General features: G+C 39.8%; 2 protein-coding genes across 2 annotated transcripts in view; both read left to right on the forward strand.

Moving 5' to 3' along the window:
- Positions 1–1,389, forward strand: part of LOC109829057 — a 2,453-nt gene extending 1,064 nt beyond the window's left edge. The window contains exon 2 of the mRNA XM_020396128.1: positions 1–1,389. This exon is cut by the window's left edge and continues 1 nt beyond it. Coding sequence (XP_020251717.1) covers positions 1–1,132 — 1,132 coding nt within the window. The 3' untranslated portion in view covers positions 1,133–1,389.
- Positions 13,523–13,951, forward strand: LOC109839683 (high mobility group nucleosome-binding domain-containing protein 5-like). Its single transcript, XM_020408200.1, has one exon. The coding sequence runs from the start codon at positions 13,523–13,525 to the stop codon at positions 13,949–13,951; it is 429 nt and encodes a 142-aa protein (XP_020263789.1).

Below are 14,994 nucleotides of genomic sequence, written 5' to 3' on the forward strand. Positions count from 1 at the left end.
TGCCGCTGGCAAGCTCTCGCCGCCCCACTCCAACTTCCCAATAATCTCCAGCTCCGACCAAATCATTCCCAATTTACAAACCCCCCCTCAATCCGAAACCCTAACCCTAACCAAACCCTCATCCGAATGGAGAACCCCCGCCCTCGACTCCGATCTCAACGAGCTCATCAACGGCCTCTGCCTCGATCTCAAGACCAAACTAAAAAACCCTAGAAATTTCACCAAAGGTGCGTTCATTTCTCTCATCAACTCATTCTTCAACAATTGTTCTTCTAAGCTCCAGGTCCCAATCGACTCGGGCTCCAATTTCACTCTCGCCGCGTTTGACAAATTAGGGGTTTTGATTAGTAGAGAGGTTGCGGGCTTAATTGCGGAATGTTGTGTTCTTTTTGAGATTTGGGATGTTTTGGAGATTGTAGTTGAAAGGAAACTTCTGGGTAATTTGAATTCTTTCAAGCTGGTAGAGAAATTGGCTGAAAAGAATCGAACTGAGTTGATTTGTTTGTGTGTGAGGAAAATCTCAAACCTTCAGGCTTCGGAGATTCATACAGTTCTTAAGTTCTTTTTATCACCGAGCAAGGATTCTTATGATGGGATGATTAGGGTTAGAAAAGAATGGGAAAAGGAAGCAATTTTTGCAATTGAGAAGGTAAAAGAGAAGGGTTTGTCTAAAGAAGCTTTGAACTTAGCAAGACAGGCTTCGGTTATCCTAATGATGGCTCATGATGGGTTCTATTCTTCAGAAGTTTGCTTGCATTATGTTTTTAGTTTGGGAAGAGTCGATGGGCTAGTGTTGTCTTCGGCGATTTCGAGGCTTGATGGGTTTGAGGTTTTGGGTCTCGTGAGATATTTCATGAAGTGGTTGGAGAAGTACGAGAGATTTCCTCAGGCTACAGGTTGCCCTTTAGCTGCAACAGTTTTGGGATTGAGCAGTTGTGAGAGTATACCGACACTTGAGGAGGTTGTGAAGGGGTTGAAGTTGGTCTTGGACGAGCATTTCTCGTATATGGTCTTGAATTCTGAGTTTCGTGATGAGTTGAGCAAGATTCAGAGTGTTGTGGGATCGTTGGTTTCAGAAGCAGATTTGTGGTTTCCTGTGGATGCTATATTGTTGGCCATTGAAAAGAAGTAGAAGAAGAGGAGGTTTTCGAGCTTGAGGTTGTTTGATATGTTGCAATTTATTTGATGATTGCAGTTTTGAGGTAACAGGGAACTTTTACTTTGTTCTTTAAATGCAAATGAATAGTGTGTTTTTGATGGAAAGTTTCATTTTTATTTATGTGTTGAGGTAGGATATTTTACTTTTTAATGTGCCTTTTTTGTATCGCATAAATGGATAGAATGGCTAGTGTCTCGTATATGTTTCAATTAGAATATTTTGTTGTCTTACATATTCTACTATTATGTTTCTGGAAATGAGAACGCATAGGATCAAAAGTTCATGGCGTTTTAATATCACATCTTTTAACCCTACCTTGTCTTTGAGTGTGCACTACATGATTTGACTTTCTATGTGGTATCATTGAACTTATGTGTGGTTGTTTGGATCATATTAACCTTTATATGGTTTTGGATATCTCTGATATGCATATGGTTATAGTAAGTAGCTCGATTCAGATTGTTTCCAATGCAAAGGCTTCTGTTTATGAGTTGCAGTTTTGTATCTCATGTAAACATCAACATAACCTAGTATTCCATTCTAGTCCATAATATTTATCCCTCTGCTTTACAACTTCTATATCACCAAGCCACCAAGGAAATTAGCTTTAGGTTCTCTTTATTGCATTTTATCCACACTTCATGTGAAGTTCAGCGAGACAGAAGCTTTGTTCAGTTTAGATCATTAAATGACATTATTACCCTCTGCTCTACAGCTTGTAGTTCAGCAAGACAGAAGCCTTGAGCCCTAATATTTGTCTATGAATTACAACTGTATCTCATGTAAGGGTCATTATAGCCTAATATCTAGTGCAGTTCGGAGTCCACAATGTTATAGTAACATCTGGATAATGCTTCTATCTTGTATCCCCATATTATAGTTATGACAGGATTTTAGCGTTGCCTGTTTTATCTACCTAGTGCATCTCACAAATCAATTGCTGGGTTGCATAAAGAGCGGGCATTTTTTATTAGAATGATTCCTGTCATTTGAACTAATGCTCATTTGTTGAGGACTTGATTGATTCTAGACCAGGATCAATATTAGCTGTCAGCTGGACTGCTAACTCCAGTTTCACACACGTGTGCTATTGTCAAATTTGACAATACATTTATGTCTCTTTGTGCGTCATTAAAGCATCAAGTTGTTAGTACCTGCTGAGGGTTTCAGCTGCTGTAGCGCTCATGCTGAATAATGAGAGTCCATCTTGTTTCCTAAGTGTCTTCAATCTGGAGAATCTGGTGATTTGATATTGAGGTATAACGAACAATAAATCAAGCATTTAACCTAAAAAGAGAAAATTCAACCCTCCAAATTACTCTAATCCTCTGCCAAATTAGAATCTTTAGGAACTTATCCCACAAAATTTCTTTAGTACTACTTGTGCATCTACGGCTACTGAATCACCTTGGAAATTGACTCTAGCTTTTGTTTAAGAATCACATTCATCTTTCCTTTAAGGTCCACATAATTATTCTGTTGGAACCACTCCAGTAACATTCTACCGTCTGCTTGTAATTTGTAGATTACCAGGGTAATTAGCTCCAGCTTGTCTGTGAGATTGCAATATCATCTTGTGAAAAAGTTCAGCAAATATTTCGAGAAGTTTATGATTTTCTGTTTGCTTGTTTTTGTGCCCCTTCCGCTGATCAAAACATAGGCTATTAAACGCAACGGTACCTTGTTTTTTTGTAAAATCTGCTTGAGTGTGTCCGGTGTGATTTTAACCTAGGTTTCTCTAAGACCATCTTAGACCCCCTTCTACTACACCAAAACTCCAAAGATGCGATGAGGGTTGACAGATGTGATGATAGTCATATTGTAGGGATGGCAAGATTTTTAAACTAACATACTTGTTCCGCCCAGTGTATTCGACAACTCAATAGTTGAGTTGCATGATTATGCAGCTTTTGTTCTGATGATTCATTTTAACCTATGTCAGCTGATTTCCATATTCAACTTGGAGCTATTGCAGCAGGACAGTACTCTTTACCTTTAAAAAAAATTTGTAAAGAAAGAAGAGAGAATCATGATTATCTACGAGCTATACGGATCAATGTCGATGAATTCTAGATGTGGAAAGCCTAAAGGGAGCCGGTATCAATATTTGGTAGATTTCCATGTGGAGGTTGTTGGGTTCGAATCCTGTGAGGTGCTGCTTGGGGTTGATTCGCTTTGCATGCACATAGCAATGATGGGGGTTAAGAATTCAGTTTTTTGTTAATATAGATGGCCAAACATATATTTTGATAGATAGATCATAGGTGAAACTTTCCTAGTTGCTTCTCAACAGGCTTTGAAAAGATATGATTCCATATGTTTCCCAAAGAGGCCAAGGCACATGAGACAGCTGCTAACAACCGTTTGATGCCGACTCGACGGTTGTGATTGTGACACCACGCCTCACTCTAGAACTAACTAAACTCTCTTTTTTGATTTACGCGGTCGGACTTACAAGTGAACCCCTTCAAATTTTATTTTGGCTCAAGGTTCTTTATTTGACCATAAACTTATTGACTATTAAGCCTAGGAGGTAGGTTTTCCCATCATTTTAACCATTTTAAGATCATGACATAAAGGTTGGCAGATTAGCGGAGTCTTCCTCTTCTTATCAATAATTTCTTCTATTAGGAGTTTAATTAAGCGCTACTTGGAAGAGATTTTGAGAAATATTGAGATATATCCATCTAGCCAACTTAGTGATAACTACATGGTTAGTTAGGTGATATTCTCTCTACAATATGCGTGGAGAAAGGCTATTGTTCTTATACAAGCTGACATGGTTGATATATATGCTCCCGTTCGAAAATGAATATTGGAGTATTTAGTATACTAGAGAAGTTGAAGTAGCTTGTTTTAGTCCCACATTGAATAATTATGTACTTTTTTTATTATTTCCCTTTTTGGTTAATATCATTTCCCAACAAAAGTTCTTAGGGTCCGTTTGGTTAGAAATTTTTTCTCTTGAAAGCCTGCCGAAGTGTCACTTTTTGGCAGGCTTTTAAAAGAGGCGATTTTGTTTGAAAACCTGCCAAAAAATAACACTTTTGACAGGCTTTCAAGAGAGCATTTTCCTCAAAAACAGGGAACCAAACAGCCGCTCGACTACTATTGTTTATTCTCGCAACGTTGCGATAATGATACAAGAACGAGAATAGTGGAAGTTATCCTCTCACGGGCAAAAACTTCTATTGCTCTCCACTTGTTGTTCCCACGCGAAACCAAACTTGATGAATTGGTCCACGTACCTAAAAAGTAAAGAAGTCCAACATCACCAAACACATGGCTTTTCATCACTTCCCATGTGCTAGCTTCTCATACCTAAAAGCCATGGTATTTAGATTACACGCAAAGATATATAGAGGCGTTAAAGCTTATTGAATTCTCATGAACTCAACATGAGTCGTGTCATAGATAGTGCAATGTATGACATTCTCTTGGCTCAATTTAATGCTAAGACCCTCAGCCTATGACTTAAGAATAGCGGCTCCGGAACTATATTTTTTGTTTTTGGTTCTACTAAGTAAAAACAAAATTATTATACAAGATTTCTGTCTATTGATTGCCGAAGTGTTATGTTGCTATATCAAAACTTCAAAGTTCGTTGAGGGTTAGGGGTTGTTTGGATGACTTTTGGAAACTAGAGTATTTATGACACAAAATAGAAAGTGATTATCCACCTCACCACTTTCTATTCAAGTGTTTACATTGTTTGGTTAGGAATCTTTATGAATCATAAAATAATAGTATTACATTGTTTGTATAGTATAATGTAAACTAGAATATTTATGACATAAAATGGAAAGTGGTTATCCAACTCAGCACTTTCTACAAGGTTTTTTGATTTTTTTATTATTTTTTTGGACACATTTATGACATTGTGTCAGCTTTCCAACAAAATCACTCCTAATTTTGATGATTTTGTTTTCGGTGACACCTCATCAAAAGGTGTAAGCTTTTCATGTAAAAGAGAATTTAAACAAACAATGTAAAGTGATGAAAACTGACATTGGGACCCACTTTTTTACATTTTTTGTCCTTTTACATGGTAAAAACATACAACCAAACAACCCCTTATAATGTTATATCTAGATACTTCTCATAAGTTGAGCTCCCTTTTATGGGACGAACTTGGACTAAATTAGCATTATAATGTTTTTAATCCTCTTTTAAATTCGTGATCTTAGGATGTTAGAGAATCATTTTAATATATCAAAATTCTGAAGTTATGATGAGACCACAAGGATTATAATGTAATATTATAACCTCCTTCAAATCAATAATGAAATGATATTGTTCACCTTTCCGTTTGTCTAATTGTGAAAATAGCATCATTAACAGATAATACCGTTAGCAGTACTTAACCAAGGAGAAAGACAAACCTTTGCGTATGACATTCTGATCCAATTTGGTGAGTTCTTATTTACTGAATCTTCCCTGAAACTAATCATTCGCATAGGTCATTCCATTAAATTTTTTATATATTATATTCAAAATCATATATTATATTAAAAATTCACTGGATCGCAAACGCAATGTATGACATTCTCTATTCAATGCAATGCATTGAAAATTTGGAAATGTGGGGACAAGAGAGCTAGAACTTTTTGCATGACATTCTCTAAAGAGCTTTGCTACAGGGTCCCAAAATATGGGACCAATAGGGGGGACAAGTGAGGTGTCCACCTCCTATTGGATAATGAATTGGCCATCATTAATGATGGCCAATTCATTATCCAATAGGAGGTGGACACCTCACTTGTCCTTCTTATTGGTCCTATATTTTGGGTCCTTGAGGAATTTTTCTTCTCCAAATTGGTGAATACTTATCACACGGGGCCCCCACTTTTTGAACTTTTAGCCTAAAGGAAGGAAGGCATCGTTTTTTGTAAAAGTCAGTTTCCAAGGCATCCCCCCCTCCCCCAAAAAAAAGTGCCATAAACTAATTATCTTTTAATACTTCTATTAATTAGCACATAATAACGGTTTTACATTGATTTTGTTTTCCAGATAGGATATCCGTTCATTATGTAACTTTAACTAGAGAAAACGTACCAACAGCTAAAGCATAATGTACTAATGCTTTTGAGAAAAATATATATTAATCAAGAAAATGGGAAAGGAAAAGTAGGAAAAGCACCAAACTTTCCACTCCATCCTCCACTTCAATGTCATGTCCACCATGATTTCTATCATCACTACCCCCTAAACAATACCATAAAGACAGGAGAGGAACAGGAACACCCCCCTACACTTCCCCACTAAAATTAAAGCTAAAAAAAGAAAAATAAATAAGAAGAAGACAGCATTACCCCTTAAACAGATAGCAATTACCAACACCGCACCGCCGCCACCTCGACCACCGGCACCCCTCCCGGACCGCCGCGGACCGCCCGCGGGGGCTTATAGTACCAAGCGAAACATAGGGAGTATCGGTTCGGCGGCGGCGGGGCGGGAGAATCCGTAGCCCGGCGGAGGGTAGTACGGAAATACCCGGCGGCGGCGGGGTAGTAGTAGCGGCACGCCGCCCTTCGAGGCGGGGCGGGTAGCTGTAGCTCGGTTCCGAGGGGTGAAGGCGGCGGCTGAGACGGCGGCGACGCGCGGCGGAGGGCAGTTGACGGTGGAGGTGGAGGGGAGGCAGGGTACGGGCACTCCGGGCGAGAGTTGTCCCATGCAGAGGTGGGGTGAGGAGGAGAGTGAATGTGAGGAGAGTGAGGGGTGAAAATCGTCATTGTTGCTTTGTGAAATGAAGAGGCGGAGGGCAAATGCTTAAATGCGCGGGATATAAAGAGTGGGGGTCGTTTGGAGGAGGTTTTTTTTTGGGGGGGTTAATTACAAACGGTAGGAGGGAGTAGGAAAGCGTGGGGAGATTGGTTTTATTGTATTTTTGTTGTGAGAGGGGGAGGGGCAACTGGCAATGGGGACTAGAGCTAGTTTTTTGGTCCTGTAAGGTTTCTTGTTGTCCTCTTTTTTTTTTCTCTTTTAAGGTTCAGGCTGAGTGAGAAGGATAGTTGAACACACCTAATATAAGTTCTTTGTTTTCACTAGATACACATGTACAATACAAGATCTGTCCATGTCATTACCAAGTTCAATGAAGAAACTTCGTATCAAGTTCTCCATATTTCTCTCTCTATATATATAGCCTTCTAGTATCAATAAAAACATATTATCCTATTTAATTATCTCCTTTAATGTTTAGGTTTTTACGGGGTTCAATATTTAAGTGAGCGTAAATAAAACCATGTAATATTATTGTAATTATTGATTGATGGAGGGTAACGTATACGTGGGATAAAGCAGTGGATCGTCAAAATAATTATGAGCTTTTTCGAACAATGGGAGACAGCTCAAGGTTTTCAACAACAACAGTGAGTGTATGGTAACTTTCACCGCATTTTGGTCTGGGCTTCTATTGGACCAGGCCGCTCCAAGGGAGTTGGCCTTCCAGTATTGGTCCTTTTTATAGAAAAGGATTTTAGTACAATTACATAAAGGAGTGCAGTTTAAATTAACAAAGTAGATGTTGTATAATGTTATTATAAAAAAAAGTGGATATTGTATGAAAATAAGTAACTGTTGTTATATGAAGGACTAGCTTCTTAAATATTTTTTACAGATGAGATTGGCAAAAAATACAGAAGAAAACTGAGAAGGGCGGAAAAACTCAAAGGTGACCCCAAAAAAAAAGTTTGCAAAACTGCAATTGCAAAAGATATTTAGTTATGTCCTATTTTATGTAGACATAGACATAATTAATGAATTATAAGTATAATTGTAACTTGTACCCAAGATGATCTAACTGGTAAATTGCCTATGAGTAGTACTTCAACGTCTCTGGTTTGACTAGGATTTACAAGAATATAATTTTCTAGAATACTCGAAGCTGTGCACGGAGGTTTAATAATTAATACCCATATAATTTCCTGGAATGCCTCTCTGTCCCCCGGACTTCTAGTTTCCACAATTTTAAAACAGAATCAAATGACTACAATTACCTGCAACAGTAAAATGTAGCGAGCATATTGTTACATTGCAATTATAGTTGCATTCATGATAAACATAGGCGTCCCACAATTAGGCCGTGTGATGTGATGCCAACCAGCTGATCTACCCCCACCCTCGCACATGCGGACGGACGTGTGACGTGGCAATAGAGCGTTGTCCTTCACCGGCGGCGATGTTTGGTGGGGCCCGGTTAGTTGAAGCTGACATTCTCAGAAAGAGAAGAAATAATGTAAAGGACAGGGGAATAGAAGATTCTTCACGCAAGTTGAGGAGGCAGAGGAAACAAAAAGCTTGAGGGATTGATGGTCCCGCTATGTAACTCCACTTCCATAATCTACCTTGGGAAGCCCACTCCCAAATTTCTAAATATTTATTTCATCATTTATTTATTGAGATAAATAGAAAAAGTTGTATCAACAGCCCAAATCTCCAACTCATGATTAGCTAATATTCCATCTAAAATTCCAATTTACCCCTCTTCTCTTTCTCCATCTCCTTCTCCTTCCTCATCATCCTTCCTCCTCCCTCTCCGGCGATCCTCTTTCACCGGCGATCCTTTAATGGCGGTCCTCTTCCATCGGTGATCCTCCACCGGTGTTCCTCTTCCTCATCCTATTCTCCTTCTCCTTTCTCATTCTCTCCTCCCTCATCCTCCTTCCTCCCCGGCAATCCCCTAGTCTGTCGCCGACTTTGCATGGGCTCCACCGAAAACCGACTCAAATCTCTCCTCCCCATCGATCCTCCAGTTCCCCGATGATCCTCCTTCCTCCTTTCTCATTCTCTCATTCCTCATTCTCTCCTCCCTCATCCTACTTCATTGTCTCCTTTCTCATTCTCTCCTTTCTTAATCCCATGACTCAATCCTAAATCTGACTCCCTCCAATCTCCGCTATACTGGAGTTTCCCCCTACCTCCTCGCCCGAAGAAATTTATGAAAAAATCGTTCAATCTTCAAGCCTCATGGAAAAGGATTGTGTGATTATACTTTGTTCATTGGAAGCAATCAGTCTACGTGTGTATCTAGCCGAGATGTTGAGTGAATTGGTTTTTATTTAAAATTTTATTTGTTAACTATTATTTGTAATCAATTAAATAATAGTTAACAGATAATTGATTATAGCTAACAGATTATAAATAACAGTTACCGGATAATTGATTATAGTTAATAGTTTATAAATAATAGTTAACAGATAATGAATAATAGTTAATAAGATAAGTGTGTTAGTTAACAGATTACAAATAACAGTTAACATATAATGGATTATAGTTAACAGTTTACTGAATATAGTTATTAATTTTTATCAATTAAGGTTAACATGCTACGTATTATAGTTAACATGTTAAATGAGAACGTTCACACATGAGCGTCATATTTATACATCCGTTATTTAAAATGAGCATTTTTGTATGTAGGCTTTTATTTCTCAATTATCAACGCATCATGTACAAACTACATATAATTTTTAAGCCAACAAAAATGGTCTATGTATAATAAAATTTTAAATAAAAACCAATTCACTCAACATCTCGGCTAGATATACACAGACTAGTTGCTTCCAATTGTAGGCGTCTAAAAATACATATAGATGTCTGAATACAGCTCGAGACGGAGAGAAGACGATTAACGTCATTATCCGAGTCAAATGAGATTATCTGACGCTGACAAACGCATGGAGCGAATTGGCGAACCACTAATGACATTGTAACGAGTCTGCACGCTCATCAGCCAGCTCCAAATGATCCGCACGCTCATCAGCCAACTCCAAGTGGCCCGCACACTCGTCAGCCGCCTATAAGCTAACGAAACGCATAAAGCGAATCAGTGAAGCAGACAAGTCAACGAAATGATAAAATGCGCGTAACGACAAAACAAGTCTAAACCTAACGAACCATAAAAGTCTCTAGCGGGCGAATTACGTAAAAATGACAAGGACCAAAACCAGTGGCTTGGCTTGTATGGGTGCGAGCCACCATTGTGGCTGCGCAATGGTCGCGAGCCACCAAATGGTGGCCTCACGCCACGAGGTGGCTCCCGCCCAGAAACTCCCAAAACGCGTTTTTCAATAGTTTTTTAGGATTCTTTCTTTCCAGAGCCCCCCAACTACTTTGAAGCTATCCCTAAACGTGGTTAAATGGTTATTAACTGCGGATGAGCTTAAATAATCAATTCTTATCAGAAAACGCTACAACAAAAGCCTATAAAATACAAGCCTAAGACCTTCATTTGTAAGGATCTGAAATCAGAGGGCGAGGAGCTGTCAAACTAAAGAGTGGAGCACGAATTTCAGAGAAGGGTTAGCAGATCTTAGCAAACTTTAACATAAAGAAGGAGTTATTCGAGAGATCTGAGGCTCGTTTCATATTTCATCCGGATCAAATCTTATTTTGATCTCGAGAAGAGTCATAATCTCGCTTGGTCAAGATTATCACTTCTATGATTACTTCATTTGTGAAGTAAGAGCTTTTAATAATCACTCTGTCAATCGGATCTGATCCGTGACGGTCCACGGACTAACGCGTCCTCGGCACAGGCAAAGATCATAGGCAAACAGCTGGTGATAAACATTCTCTCCACGGACTAATGCGTCCCCGGCACAGGCAAAGATCCTACGCAAGCAGCGGGTGATAAACGTTCTCTGCGTTTATTTTAAGAGAGAGTTGTAATCTTTTTTTATTTTATTTGTGTAAGAGAAGTCTTATAAAAAGGCTCACTCTTTTGAACTTGTTGTAAGTCGATAAATGATTGTAATGAGTTCCAAAATAATAAAATCAACATTCACCGAAAATAAACTGGTGATCACAGTAGGAGCCAACAGCTTCTCCGCCGAAGCTGTCGTGCCGCAACCACGGATCCGGGTCCCGGTTGACGAAGGGTCGGGTATGAGTTCAACCAGGCTAAGTTCGAGGAGTATTTGTCGTCCTCCTCCTTCAGATCCTTCTACCTTCGCAAGCGCAGGAAGATCAACGCCCCCGTTGCTGCTGCAGCTGCATCTCACAACGCCCCTCCGACGTCTAATAAAACCGGATCTGCAAATCTAAACTCCTCCTCAATCAAGGAGTTGAGTACTGAAGGAGCGCTAATTCTGTCAAAGAGAGCCCGACAAAGGCAGCGTCAACGCCTCGCACGCCAATTCGCTAAGGTTTTGGAGCCTGTTGACGAGATCTGCTATGAGGCGAATCCGAAACTTAGAAGGCGCCAAGTGCCCCAATAGTGAACAAATAGCTCCTCCTCCCAACCAACAACGAATGAATAGATCCAAGTCAAAAGGACTCATTCAACTCTTGAGGAGCGAATCCAGAAACGCCGCGCGCTGCTTGCACACACACGAAACCTTGTGTAGGAAATGCGTAAGTTGCAGAAGGAAGACATGGTCAAGGAACCATCAAAACCCCACAAAATTTGGATTCCAAAGTCCGAAACTGTGCGAAAATTAATTCGGGAGATGGCAGGAAATTCATGTGGCCGAGACAGCCTAAGTTGTCTCGCACCTGGACGAGACAGCCAAAGCTGTCTCGCACCCGACAGAGATAAGAAAGGCTATCCTGCCCAAGGAACCAGCTCCACAACTGCTTCTCTGCATCCGTCAACCTCCGTTCCTGATTCGGTTTCTCCCGTACCTCCGGTGAAGCCTCATGACAGTGTGGATCCCTCCCGATCCAAAATAATGATGGCAACCATCTTGGCCCTTTACGCGAGGATCGAGGTAAGGCTCAAGTTAAACAACGCTTGGGTCCGGTGAATGAACCCCGCGCAACTCGCCAAGCTAGGGGTTGCACATGCCTTCGCAATAAGTCAGAGCCTTCTCATAATGGGAAAACTCCTATAACCAGCCACCTCGGATTGTGAGTCACTATCCAAGAGCCCGTTGAGGCCCCACGCTCACGAAACATGGCTCTAAATGTCCGACTCTTGAGAACGCTAATAAAGCATTAAAACCTCAGAAGGAAAAGTGTTCGTATGATGACAGCAATGTTATACCTGGGAAGTTGTGCCAATACACGATAGCTTACTCTGGTAATCATGCCGATGAGTTGTACTATCGGACTGGTGGTACGAATAAATCTCAAAAGAGAGATACCCGGGAGACAGACTTTCATTATCCATGTGTCAAACTTATCAGGATAGTATTATCAGCGTGTAACTACCCAAGACCTCTCCACGAAGGGTCTCTATATTCGAAAGGCTTTCCACTAAAGCGTCAAAACCCAAACCAAGATGCTTCTACAAGAAGAAATCTGTCGTTCAAGATGATGAACTCGCAGAAGTCACCATCAACTGTTTTGGTAAAAAATTGATTTCTTCATTGATGTATTCATTACAAATTTAGTCGTTATAATGAAAACAAAAAGATAGTATTTTTATAAGACTCTTACACAATAAAAACAAAAAATTACAATTCTCATCAAAATAAACACAACAGACGTTTATCACCCGCTGTTTGCGTGGATCTTTGCATGTGCCAGGGTTTATCTGTGGACCATCTCAGATCAGATCAAAATGCAGATTTCGTTGACTCGCGAAGGAGTCGAGAAACCGAAGTAATTATCTCAGCAACAATGAGATAACCACTCTTCTCGAGATCACAACAATGGTCCGATCTCAAGGGAAGAACTAGGCTGCAGATCTATCAAACTCTCCTTCTTTATGCCGAAGAATTCACTGAGATCTCCTCATCCTCTCTGAAATTCATGGCTCTTCAGTTTCTAATTCAGCAGGGCTTCGCCAATGCTCAAAAATTCCAGCCCTAATTAAATGAAGGCCCTAGGGTTATATTTATAGGCTTCAGGAGCTCTGTTTTCGAATAAGAATAGCAGATTCACTCTTATCCTTAGTTATAACTACTTTATCACGTTCTAGGATAACATTAGATCAGTTGGAACAAGTCCAGGTGATTAACGATTAAAAACGGCTCAAAACAGCGTTTTTAGGTCTGCAGACACCCACAGTCTCTCGGCCATAGCCTAACGAGTCAACCGGATCTGATGCGCGATGGTACACTGACTAACGCGTCCCCGACACAAGTAAAGATCCCACGCAAGCAGCGGGTGATAAGCGTCCTCTTCGTTTGTTTTAAGAGAGAGTTGTAATCTTTTTTTATTTTATTTGTGTAAGAGAAGTCTTATAAAATAGCTCACTCTTTTAAACTTGTTGTAGGTCGATAAACGATTGTAATGAGTTTCCAAATTATGAAATCAATTTTCACCGCAAACACCAATGAACAAAGCATAATCACACAGTCCTTTTCCATGGGGCTTGAAGACAAAATGAATTTTCTATAAATTTCTTCGGGCGAGGAGCTAGGGGAAAACTCCAGTATAGTAGAGATTGGAGGGAGTCAGATTTGGGATTGAGTGATGGGATTGAGAAAGGAGAGAATGAGAAAGGAGACGAGGAAAGAGGATGAGAGAGGAGAGAATGAGAAAGGAGAGAATGAGAAAGGCTGGGGAACTGGAGGATCGCCGGTGAAGGAGAGATTGAGTCGATTTCGGTGGAGCCTATGCATAATCAGCGACAAACTGAGGGATCACCGGGGAGGAAGTAGGAAGGAGGATGAGGGAGGAGAGAATGAGAAAGGAGAAGGAGAAGAGGATGAGGAAGGAGAAGGAGACGGAGACGAGGAAGATGATCGCCGGTGGAAGAGGATCACTGGTGGAGTTTCACTGGTGGAAGAGGATCGCTGGTGGAGTTTCACTGGTGGAAGAGGATCGCCGATGGAGGATCGTTTGGGAGGAAGGAGGAAGGAGGATGATGAAGGAGAAGGAAAAGGAGAAAGAGAAGAGTAAAATTAAAATTTTAGGTGGAATATTGGCTAATCATGAGCTAGAGGGGCTTGGGCACATTTTTTTTAAATTTTAGGGGTTACAGCATATTATAAAAAGTATGAGGGGTTGGGGCACTTTGACTTTTAAAATTTGGGGCATTGACACAATTTTTCTACATAAAAATGAGTTAATAAAGTTGTTGATGGTCTTCTATGTACACCCTAACCGAACATAAGGAAGTGCTATAGTCAAATTGTCAACGAAACGTAAAAGAGTGCTCTGGTCGAATTGTTAAGGCCTGTTTGATTCATTTCTATGGGAAAATGCCATTTCTGAGTTATCCAACAATTGGTAAGAGGATTTCTAAAATCAAACATGGAAATTAGTGTTTCTCAATCTTGAGTCTGGAGGGAACCAACCATGTGGAAATGTCATTTCTGAGTTACCCAACAATTTTTAGGGCCTGTTTGGTTATTTTCTAAAAAACCAAAAAATAGAAATGAAAACCAAGAAATCTCAAAAAGTACAATTTCACACATTTCTGAAATCAAACACGGAAAGTGGTGTTTCTCAATCTTGAGTTTGGAGGGAACCAAAAGAATAGAGAACCACCGCTTTAAGAAAGTCAATTTATTTCCTCGAGAAGCCCAAAAATAATGTGCCCCAATAATTTATTGTTTTTTTTTTCAAATTTCCACCTCATTTCCGCTCCCAAAGCTCAGAATTGGGATTTTCTTATACTTGACGTGTGCTAAGGTTTCAGGAAAAGCTTTCCTGAAATCGAAAGTGTAACCAAACACGTTTTAAGTGAATGAATGGTTGAGTTTTTTTTTTTTTTTTGAATTTTTCTAAGTGTGATCATATCTTTTCACGGGTTTTTCTCAAGGCAGAAATCGTTTTTACCTTTCTATTTTCAAAGTGTGATGACTTTTTCATAGTATTTTCATTGTTGGTATTCTGAAAATGTGACTTACCAATCATGGGGGAGCTTCTCTTACATATACATAGTATATATGGATAAATAAAAAAGTAAACAAAGACTGTATATTTGCTTGTAATGAACG

This window comes from Asparagus officinalis, chromosome 1 (assembly GCF_001876935.1).
Source record: "Asparagus officinalis chromosome 1, Aspof.V1, whole genome shotgun sequence".
Taxonomy (NCBI): Eukaryota; Viridiplantae; Streptophyta; class Magnoliopsida; order Asparagales; family Asparagaceae; genus Asparagus; species Asparagus officinalis.

Bases quoted from the DNA above. Each gene is read 5' to 3' on its own strand.
- LOC109839683 (XM_020408200.1), top strand. From the start codon at position 13,523: ATGGGATTGAGAAAGGAGAGAATGAGAAAGGAGACGAGGAAAGAGGAT.